The sequence below is a fragment of the Drosophila busckii genome, chromosome X (genome assembly GCF_011750605.1).
Source record: "Drosophila busckii strain San Diego stock center, stock number 13000-0081.31 chromosome X, ASM1175060v1, whole genome shotgun sequence".
Lineage (NCBI taxonomy): Eukaryota > Metazoa > Arthropoda > Insecta > Diptera > Drosophilidae > Drosophila > Drosophila busckii.
This window is the reverse complement of record NC_046608.1, coordinates 7,276,633-7,287,412: the sequence shown is the minus strand read 5'-3', so window position 1 is coordinate 7,287,412 and position 10,780 is coordinate 7,276,633. Positions and strand designations below refer to the sequence as shown.

Genomic DNA, 10,780 nt, shown 5'->3' with positions numbered 1-10,780 from the left:
CTATCTCATAAGCCACTTAATGGTGGTTCAAATAGATAATAACTTCAACTTGAATTGCAGTTGTCTCTGTTTATTGCTCAGATGCTTAAGACTATGTATAGTTAAAAAAAAAATTATATATTTGTATATGTATTGGGACAATTGAAGATCATATAGCCATGTAGCGCTTGCAGGTTGATCGTGGAGAGTGTATAGAGAAACTACTCCTCCGTGGAAATGCCATGTTCACGCATATGCGCGACAATGCAGTCCTCATACACTGCAGCCGCATCACAGCTAAAAGAGAGAGGCATAGCGAAAGAGAGAGAGAGAGAGAGAGATATTTGCTATGCAGCGGGTTGAGGTTAAGTTGAGCTACTTACTGATCTTCTGGCACATCCTTAGCCTCACACAGATCAATAATTTCCTCGGCGGCGGCGTCCTTCTCAGCACCGTGCTTGCTCAAGTTCTTGATCATCTCCAAGGCATGCTCCTTGCTCAGCTTGCCGGCGTCATCCAACTGCAAAAACAACAAGTTAGTGTAAGTGATAATGAGTGATTCTTAATATCTATGCAGCCACTCACAATTTCGAATTTCTTCATTACACAGGCGAGCAGGCACTTGCCCTCGTGCGTTGCGGCAGGCTCATGCTTCATCAGATGCTCCACATCGTCTATCGAGGCATTAATCATTAGTCACAAACTACAACTGCCGAACGGCGGACTTACCCTCTGAGGCGCCCGACTCGGCCTTGCACTCTTCCGCCACCTCATGAACATGCTCCTTGGTTAACTCCTCGTGGGGCTTGGCCTGTATGGCAACGGCGGCCACCAGCAGCAGCAGCAGCATCGATAGGCAAATAGTGCGCGACATGTTTGTTGGACTGAGTTTAAGTTGTCTCTGGATGCTCGGTGCTGGCGTCCGCACTGTTTTATAGCCAAGCTCCAATGGAGATTTCTGTCATTGATTTGACAGATTGCAAACGGCAGTGGCAGCGGCAGCGGCAGCGGCAACGTCTCCAGCCAGCAATTAATCGCTAGCAATTACATATTGCAATATGCATGGGACTTTGAGTGCACTATATGAGCAGCACATGACACTCGATCTGGAGGAGATTTGCCGGAGATGCCCTCGACTGGTCGACGTGTGAAAATTTCGCCTGCCCGTCAATCATGCGATTTTCTTTTGTCAATTGTTCAAAACGCGCAATTATGCAATTAACTTAACTTGCAAAAAACAAAACAAAAAAAAAAACCCCTAGAATGCCCAAACGTCAACAGATCTTATATGGAACATGTGCATATATAATAGATATGACATTAATTCCGAATGCAATTAAATCGATTTGACGCTTAAACTCAGTGAGAGAGTTGGAACTTTGATCAAATTTAAATACGCTTTATAAACTATAAACAACAACTCAGCGCTCTAACTGTCATAGCAATGAGCTGGGCTGGAAGGCAGCTCAAGATCGCGTTTTATATTTAGCTGTCTATTTTGACTTACTGGAGCAGCAATCAATTCAAGCGAACAACGGGTTTTGTTTTTTGGTTTTGCAGCTAAGTTAAGTTAATTGTGCAATTAAGTTAGGCTTATTATAGTTAGAAATTGAAATATGCATCGCACATCATTAGAATTAAATAGTGAGCTAAGAATTTTTAAAGACACGTCTTAAATTATAAATGATGCAAGCATTACGTTTGTATATAAGAATAATTTAGTGAGCTAGAAATTAAGGCTTAGCGACTAAGCTAAATTAAATTATGACTAGCAAAATGTAGCTGTAGACAAATTGTTGCTTGTTGTGTTGTGTTGTTTTTTTTTTTTGAAACATGCAATGCCAATATTCTAAACACATGCATGCATTCATATTAAATGGCATTGCTATATATGTGTGAGTGTGAGTGATAATGAAAACTCTTTTAGCCAAGTCAGCGAAATGTGCCGAATAACCAAAAGTTGTTCGACTATAAAAGAGCCATGCACTTGAGTCTGTGCATACCACAAGATGTTGCAACTTACACGACTACTCATGCTGGCGGCGCTGCTCGGGCTAAGCCTCAGCCAGGCACAGCTGGCAACGCAGCCGAACTTGGACTTGACGCGTCTGCTGGGCACTGGACGCCATGGCGAGCCCATTCTGACGGTGCTGAATCGCAATCTGCCGCAGGTGCAGCAGATGATCGACAGCCACAAGCAGCGCTGCCTCAGCAAGCTGCAGCTGCCAGCGAATCAGCGTGCGCTAATACACGAGCCCAAACCTACGGAGCAGGAGAAGTGCCTGATGGAGTGCGTGTTCAAGAGCATACGCCTGGTAAGCCAACAAATTTAATAATAAATTAAATGAATATAATGCATTTGCTGCTGCGCAGATGGACGGCAACAAGTTGAATCTGCAGCGTGTGCAGCAGTTGGCCAGCCAGGTGACCGATAACAATGCGATGGCTGTGGCGCTTAGCAGCACGCTGGCCCAAAGCTGCAATCGCCTCGTCCGGAGCAGCAAGCCCTGCGAGGCGGCGCATCAGCTGAATCAGTGCATTGCCAAGCACATGGAGCGCAATCGAGTGAAGCTCAGCTGGTGAGCAATGTGCATGCCAAGCGTGGAACCCCAAACAACAACAACAACAACATCAAAAACAAAATATTTTTAGTCAGTTAATTATTGCATTGGTCTATTAAGTAGTTTCTATTTTTAAGGCGTGCTATCGTATTTAATTATATTAATACAAAAAAAACAAAAAAAAAAAAAAACAATTTAATGTAAGCCAAGCATTGTGGACGCCAGTGAAACGCCACTTACTCCTTTATATCAGGAATTTCGTAGTTGGACTCGCGCATCTCGCGCATAATGCACATGGAGATGCTATGCGAAGTTTCACATCTGCAATGAAGCGCATTAGTTAGAGACTTGCTGTGTGTGTTGGCTGCACTTACTCATCGGTTACACCAGCTGGTGCTTGATTGCATTTGCCAATGATGCGCTTGGAGTCGTCCTCGCGTCCAGAAAACATCATATTCATGGCCTCGGCAAGCTTCTCCTCATTGAACTGCGTGTCCGATGCGCCCATTAGTTCGAACTGCTTCAGCATGCAGCTGCGCAGGCACTTGGTCTCATGCTTGGCATCATCCTTGGACAATATCAGCTCCACCAGATGTTCTATATAGTTAGAGAAAAATGTAGAGAGCAGCTGTCTATGCTTTGGGCCACCTACCGCGCTCTGGCTTCGGCTCACATTGATCCGTAATGAACTCAATCATCTTGATGACATCGTCCACAGTCATGCTGGCTGACTCCTCATCATCGGCGCTGGCCAGGCTCAGCCAGGCGCTGCTACAGGCGAGCAGCAGCAGCAGCAGCAGTTTGGTTATTCCACTATTCATTATTTAGTTTGATGCTTCAACTTTAACTTTGATGCTGTTGATGCGACTACGTTGCAGTTTTTATAGCGCTTGCCGCTTGGCGTTTCGTTGCACTTCCGGTGCACAGATTGCAGCTTGTAGATGCAGCCAGCACGTTGAGCATGTTAACATCCATAGCTACAAGTAGATTGCTATCAAATCAGTGCATAAACAGTTACATATTTTATATACTACTACCCGTTATAGTTTATTAAAAAAAAAAACAAATACATTTAAGTAAATATTTATATATGTAGCTGCGTGCTTAGGGAAACAAAAAGATTGGAATTTTTTGCTTAAGGCATGTCAACATAGTATAGGATGCCTCGCAGTTGTTTTTAATGCCATTGGACACATCCTTGCACTCGGCAATGCCAACGCGATATGAGGGCTTGTACTCATCCGGCATGAGCAGATCCACCTGCTTTAGTGACGACTCCATTTGAAATTTGCCCTTTTTCATCTGCAGTTGCAAAAATAAATAAATTTTTATGCTCCTTGCAGCTAACACATGACTTACAGTCTGCATCATTTCCATAATGCAATTGATGTAGCACTTGGAGTCCTTGTCGTCCAGCAGATTGCCATTGCTAATGGCATTCGCCATGTCCTCGCTCACTTTTGAAAACTTGGGAAAGCAAACATCGCGCATTAATTTGCCAGCTGCACGCATTTGCTCCTCAGTGGCCTACAAATTAATTTAGAAATTAAATATTTTGCTGCTATGCCAACGCTTTTTTGATTGCTTACTCCACTCCAAGCTGCTGGCAATCCCAGCAAGAGACAGTTGAGCATCAGCAAATGATAGTGCAACATCTTCAGCAAACTTTTGAGCACAAAATGTCAACAATATGCAAATGCATAGTGCTTTATATAGCGGCTTTAATTTGCAACTAGCACTGCAGTAATGCCATATATTAGACCAATAAAAAAACAAAAGAAATGAATGCAATCTCCACCCCCACGGCGCTAAATCAACGTATGGTAAATATATATAATTATTATGGAATATACTAGTTTAAGTGAAGCTGCTGCTGTGTACACTTGACTGCCAACTATATAACTTTGCAATGCACTAGCCATAGGCACCCTGTATATGGCCAACACTAATTGCCGGCTTGGTTGCAACCCCCAAAGGGCTGTGACAACAGATTTGGGTGCAACACGCAAAGCTTAACACAAGATCATTCAATTAAATTGATTTGCTCCATTGGCTTTAGATGTTCATTGCATTGACAGTAGTAAAGCAGTCACGTTTTCAAATAATATATCTAACTATAAATGTTTGGCATTTGTATTTACATATCTTAAATGATAGATCGAACTGTTGTGCAATCAACTGAAATTTCAATGTTTAGCTCAGCTTCACTTATTCAAATCAAATTAAAAAACAAAAGTCTTTATGATAAATACAGTGCTGCAATTTCTAATATTAGATATTAGACAAAACGGAAACACTCAATGCAAACTGCTTGGGATCAGTTCCAGAGACAATTGTGAATTCTATATACAGTTGGTTTTGCTGATCAAGAATAAATCGGTATATATACATATAAAACATTTGCTGCAACAACAAATGAGAATTAAATAAAAGTTGCGCAGGCAAAGTTTTCAATTGACACAAATAAATTATTATATAATTGTTATAATAATATTAACATGTATAATATTAATACTGATTGTAAAATAAAGCTTTAAGATAAATGTTCATACTCAGAAATAAAGCAAAAATAAATGTAATTTAAAGTTGCGCAATATGCTCTTGACTTTAATCAATAAAGCAATTAAAAATGACTTGGGTAAACACAAATGAATAAATAATAAATTGTTTTAGCTTAGATGCAAATAGAATGGAGCAGCCTGCTGTTGCCTGCAGATCCTTGAAGGACGTACACTGCAAGCAATTGCATTAGTTTAGCTATATTGCTATATCATATGTAGCATACATGTTTTTTTGCAGTGTAGTGTAGCACAAAACAGCTGCAAGTGTTATGTAAGTGGCAGGCAGCTGACTTTGGGGCATGCGCAGTCAATGGGAAATGGGAAATGGGAAATGGGAAAGTCAAGTGAGATTTTATTGATTTTATGAGACCGCATCGCATATGCATTGGGCGAGCTATTAGAGTTGCTGGTGTCACTGAGAGTAGTAGCCAACGTTAATTATAAAGCTAGTCGCAACTGTAGAATAAAAATGTATATAGCTTAATGCATGCGTTGAAAAATGGAAATGGACGGCTTGAGTAGCTAGCAAACAAAATAATAACAACAAAATTTAACTGGCGGCCCCCACTGACAATGTCTGTTGCGACTTTGCTACATATACATATATATATGTGTGTGTATGTGTATGTATGCATGTGTGTATATAATCGACAAGACTGAATAAACAAAAGAAACGAGCAGAAACGAAAAGTATTTGCCTATTGAATATTGGGAACTAGTGGCTTGAACATGGAGATACCCATATCCAATATCCTGCTGCTTTGTCTAATATTTCTGTTAATTGGCGGCGTTATCATGATACTGCTGCAGTATCTGATATTCATCAAGTTCTCCAATCTGCCCGACGAGAGCGAGGAGCAGAAGCAAATGAATGCCAAGTATACGCTGCCCCAGGTAAGTGCCGCCGACTAACAAATTAATAAATATATAATTTTAATTATATATTCCATTTGGTTAGAACATTAAGCACACTGCGCGGCATCTGAAGACGCAAATTGAGGGCAACAACTGCGAGCACAAGGATAACCATGCACAGGACTCCTCGGCCTTGGCCTCGCTAAACTTTGTCATGCAGTTTCTGTTTCACGAATTCAAGAACTCCAATCGTGTGCGCAAATGGTTCTATCGCAAGCTTTCCATTGAGCTGGACGAGCTCATTACCAAAACCACCACAGGCAAGCTGCTGGACAAGCTAACGGTGAGCAGAGTCGCTGCACTTTTTGCTGCACAGTTAGTTCATTTAGCTTTGCATTTAGATCAAGGAGCTGGAGCTGGGCGATCAGTTTCCGGACATTAAATCAATGTCGGTGCACAATGTGCAGCTGGACGAGGCGGAGCAGCGCATTGAGAATCTGGACTTGCTGCTGGATATTAATTATATAGGCAACTTTTCCACCTCCATTGATGCGGACATGGTGCTGGGCAAAAAGGGCTCCATTATGCTGAAGGGTAAGCTAATTAAAACTAATTACGATTAACTATTGAAAATGCTTTTAATTCTGATAGTTAAACAGCTTTCGGGCATGGCGCGTCTGCAGTTTACGCGACGTCCGTATACGCATTGGTCGCTCAGCTTTCTGGGCGATCCGGAGCTGAATTTGGTCATCGAGTCCAAGTACCAGGGCCGCCAAATGCAGTCGAACATCACCAATCTCATCTCCAATCAAATCCGCAAGGCTGTGCGCCGCAAGCACACGCTGCCCAACTACAAGCTGCGCTACAAGCCCTTCTTCCACTGGACCGCCGACGAGGAGGCCAACGACTGTGACATTCAACCCAATGGCCGGCTGACGGTGCGTGTGGCGGAGCTGTCGCGTCTGATGCATTGGCCTGGCGTCGCCGAAGTCTACTGCAGCATTACGCTGGCGCCTGTGCCGTTTATTGAGGCGCAGCAGCGGGATAATCGCCATGTGCTCATCACACTGGATGTGCTTGTGCACAAGGCGAAGAATCAACAGATTGGCATTGTGTTCAAGCAGAGCAGCGGTCAGGCGGTCAAGATTGAGTCGGTGTTGCCCAATACGCCCGCCTGCAAATCAAATCTGCAGAGCGGCGACGCACTGGTTGCCATTCAGGGCAAACCCGTGAGCAGCATTCAGCAGATAGCCAAGGTGGTCAAGAATCTGCAGTCGACAGTTTGCAGTCTGCGCATTGAGCGGCTTATCCCTGGAATTATACGCAACGATGCCATACTGGAGGATCTGGAGAAGTATGACGATCTCTGCGATATGCGACAGCAGCAGCAGCAACAGCGGCTGGAGAGCGAGGAGCAGCTGACGGCTGAGCTGAGCGCCAAGCATTTGGCAGTCAAGGCACGCGGCTCCAACGACTCCAGTCTGAGCGGCACGCCCACCAACTCGCCCAAGAAGTCCAACATCATAGCCAAGGCCATCAAGAAGACCATGAGTCGAGAGAGTCCAGACACGCAGAAGGACAGAGAGCTGAGGGAGAAGCCCAAAGTGGAGGAGGCCAGCGTAGCGCTCGAGGAGGTCAACTACTTCTATCAGCACTCCACCATAGACTGCGCCTTCAAGGAGCTCATCCACATGGACGATGTCTGCCACTTTCAGCTGGACGCCAACAGTCGTTACCTCAATGTCTGCGTCTTTGGCAAATGCGCGGGCGAACGCGTGCTCCTGGGCTACAACAACATACAGATCAGTCAGGTGCTCGGCGAATGCAGCGAGACGAGCCTCAATCAGTGTCTCAAGCAGCTGGCGCTGAATCCAGCAGCGCTTATCAACAGGTAGGACCAATTTATTTAATTGATTAATTTAAATTAGCAGCCAACTTGGCCTAACGCTTGAGCTTTCATTTATGCTTAAATCCTTTTTTATTGCAGCAAGACGCATGTGCTGTCCAATCAGTCGGGCTTTAATCCGAATCTGTGCTTTGGCGACATCACCTTTGGCTTCTCCTGGCTGGGCAATCCCAATGCGACAGCAAGCGACAGTTCAGCTGCAGCCAAGAGCAGCAGCAGCAGCAGCAGCGGCAAATCCCAATCGCCAGCCAGAAATCAGGCGAGTGCTGTAGGCGCGCAGGACGAGCTGAGTGCTGGTGGGGATAGCAACTCGTTGAAGTCGGGCACTCTGTCAGCGGATAGCGCCATCTCGAGCGGCACACGTTCGAGCGATGCGTCTGTGTCCAAGGCGCACAATTTTATACGCACGCATTTCCATCGTGCCACACAGTGCGACTTTTGTGGCAAGAAGATCTGGCTGAAGGATGCCATGCAGTGCAAGGACTGCGCCTTCTGCTGCCACAAGAAATGCATTGCCAAGTGCCAGATTGCCACAGTCTGCGGGCCAGTTGACTGCATAAGCGTTGGAGCCATTAGCACACAGCCCGGTGGCAACTCAGTAGTGGTCAACAAGCCGGAGTTTACAATCACGCAGGCGGACTACGAGGAGGACTTTGAGGGCGGCAGAGAGGAGTCACCGATGGAGCCAGCGCTCGATGTGCATCGCGCCAGCCTTACGGGCATGTTGGCCCAAGGCATCAAGCGGCAGGCGAGCAACTTGGACATACCCGGCATAGTGTCCACGCTCACCGGCACCGGCAGCAGCTCGCCACAGTTGAATTCCAAAAGCTTGCCGCCCAGCCCACAGCACACGCCGTGCTCACGGTAAGTCCTTGGACTACCATATAGATTAATCTTTAAGTTTGTGTTGCATTTGCAGCAAAGTTTCCATTTCGGAGGAGGCCACAGCATTGTCCAATCGCAGCAGCAGTGTGAATCCGTTTGAGCTGGTCACGCCGCAGCTGGCGGCACTTGGCGCCGAGTGCACCACATTGAGCTATGAGCAGGTCAGTCTGCTGACCGAGCCGATACTGCGGCATGCACGTCACGAGGATTTGATGAATCTGGCCAAGAGCTACAGCAAGCAGCTCTATGCCGAGTCGCCGCCCACAGAGCGTGTACACAAAATCAATGAACTGGTAAGTGCCACACTGACTGCAAAAAATTGTTGCCAACTAATCGTTTTGCTTGCAAAGCTTACGAACCTGAAGCTGGCACTGGATGCCGAGACTGAGGGCTATAGCGATGCCGAGGAGGCCACCAGTCAGCAGCACAGAATGGAAAGCAAGTCCGAGGAGCGTGTCCAGGCGCTGAGCATTATCATGTTGTATCTATGCACGGGACTGCAGCATGCCCAGGGCAGTGTTAACGCTTAAATGGCAAAACGTACGCATACTTATTTATTAGACTGTACTCGTAATTGTGTTAGTGAGAACCTACAAAGCATACATACACATACACATATACATTAACTATATGTATATGCATTTTATAGATTCTGTGTTGTGGCTTCGATTTATGTTCACACATATTGATATGTCGTATACTTAATTTACCATTCGTTTCAATTCAACTATGTACCTACATATACACATATAAATATATAGATATACATATATTATATACTTATGCACACACACACGCATGCGTGTTTCTGTGTGTGTGTGTGTGTTAGCAACAATTTGAATTGTCGATTTTAAAATTGAATTATGTACAGAATATTTTATGATATTAACTCTCTCAATTCTAGAGATTTATTCGGTGAATAATTATTTGACAAATTCATAAATTTTATCCAAAATTAAAAGCAAACAAAAAATATATATAGAGTGTTGTATTTTATGGAGCATCAGGTATCAGCCAAGATCCCCTATAAAAATTTACCAGTCAATTAAATGATGTTAATCGTAATGATTAAATGTTTTTAATTACAAATAAAAGAATACCAATGCGATTGAAATTATTCAAATAATTGAAAAATAAGCCATGTCAAAAGCTATTTTGTTTCGTTGGAAGCTTTTCAATGCGAACAGTGTGCTGTGCTTTTGAATGCCAAAAGCTTTAAAGCTCTGTTTGAACACTGCTCGATCATAATTATTACCGTTAGTCATCGTTGTTGCTGTTGACCCTGACCCCAAAGACAATGCACTTTGTATTTACATATATGTATACAAATTTATGTTTAGTTGTTGATGTCCTTGGAATACACAATAATATTTATTATTTATAATATTTACTGTAATCAATTGTCACAAAGAATAATTTATGAGTTGTTGTTCTCGCAAAGTGTGCGGAAAATATGTTTTTCCGAATAGTTCCGGTATGTGATGTGATGAGGAGACAACGCCATTTGCCCCGATGCGTATAACACACAGCCACATAGTATATTTATATATATGGTATATATATATATATATATATATATATACTAAAAGTAATTATAACTTATATGTTGCGATTGTACGCATTACACGCTCAATGAAAACCGTTTTCTGCTCTCGGCCCAATGTTTTGAACTTTTACATTTTGGGAACACCCGAAACAGAACCGAACCGAACTGAACTGAACAGAACGGAATAGCACAGAGCGGGCTAAGAGATGCACTGTTTATAAACAGAGGGTATTGCTCTTTCGATGACAAGGCATTTTGTGCATCGAAATTATACTCTAGCCCCAGAGCAGACTCCCATGACATTGTCAACAGCTGTGCTGTAGGCTTAGATAAGGGCTCAAGGTTATGCTTATTACGTATACGTATTGCGTATATGCAGTTGTTAATACACATATATGGGTTATCTGTTTAAGCTTTGTCTATTTGCAGATCTATAAGAAATCCCCAACCAATTTATATATATTTATTAAAGGCGTATATTTTAAAT

At 43.6% G+C, this 10,780-nt stretch overlaps 5 protein-coding genes across 5 annotated transcripts; 2 read left to right on the top strand and 3 right to left on the bottom strand.

Moving 5' to 3' along the window:
- Positions 1-49: 49 nt before the first annotated feature.
- On the bottom strand, positions 50-897 carry LOC108606918 (general odorant-binding protein 19d). The gene is made up of 4 exons (XM_017997459.2): positions 709-897; positions 565-653; positions 363-499; positions 50-276 (listed from the first exon to the last, which is right to left on the bottom strand). Exons 1-4 carry the CDS (start codon positions 851-853, stop codon positions 201-203), a joined length of 447 nt encoding a protein of 148 aa, XP_017852948.1. The 5' UTR covers positions 854-897; the 3' UTR covers positions 50-200.
- Positions 898-985: 88 nt separating this feature from the next.
- On the top strand, positions 986-2,579 carry LOC108606916. The gene is made up of 2 exons (XM_017997457.1): positions 986-2,294; positions 2,353-2,579. Exons 1-2 carry the CDS (start codon positions 1,989-1,991, stop codon positions 2,560-2,562), a joined length of 516 nt encoding a protein of 171 aa, XP_017852946.1. The 5' UTR covers positions 986-1,988; the 3' UTR covers positions 2,563-2,579.
- Positions 2,580-2,672: 93 nt separating this feature from the next.
- LOC108606917 (general odorant-binding protein 19d) lies at positions 2,673-3,377 on the bottom strand. Its single transcript, XM_017997458.2, has 3 exons — positions 3,193-3,377; positions 2,915-3,137; positions 2,673-2,861 (listed from the first exon to the last, which is right to left on the bottom strand). Exons 1-3 carry the CDS (start codon positions 3,359-3,361, stop codon positions 2,777-2,779), a joined length of 477 nt encoding a protein of 158 aa, XP_017852947.1. The 5' UTR covers positions 3,362-3,377; the 3' UTR covers positions 2,673-2,776.
- Positions 3,378-3,598: 221 nt separating this feature from the next.
- On the bottom strand, positions 3,599-4,236 carry LOC108606903 (general odorant-binding protein 19a). The gene is made up of 3 exons (XM_017997436.2): positions 4,130-4,236; positions 3,900-4,067; positions 3,599-3,842 (listed from the first exon to the last, which is right to left on the bottom strand). The coding sequence occupies exons 1-3, from the start codon at positions 4,193-4,195 to the stop codon at positions 3,645-3,647; spliced, it is 432 nt and encodes a 143-aa protein (XP_017852925.1). The 5' UTR covers positions 4,196-4,236; the 3' UTR covers positions 3,599-3,644.
- Positions 4,237-5,517: 1,281 nt separating this feature from the next.
- Positions 5,518-9,457, top strand: LOC108606902 (PDZ domain-containing protein 8). Its single transcript, XM_017997435.2, has 7 exons — positions 5,518-5,995; positions 6,060-6,299; positions 6,358-6,550; positions 6,608-7,847; positions 7,944-8,726; positions 8,782-9,040; positions 9,098-9,457. Exons 1-7 carry the CDS (start codon positions 5,831-5,833, stop codon positions 9,275-9,277), a joined length of 3,060 nt encoding a protein of 1,019 aa, XP_017852924.1. The 5' UTR covers positions 5,518-5,830; the 3' UTR covers positions 9,278-9,457.
- Positions 9,458-10,780: the final 1,323 nt, after the last annotated feature.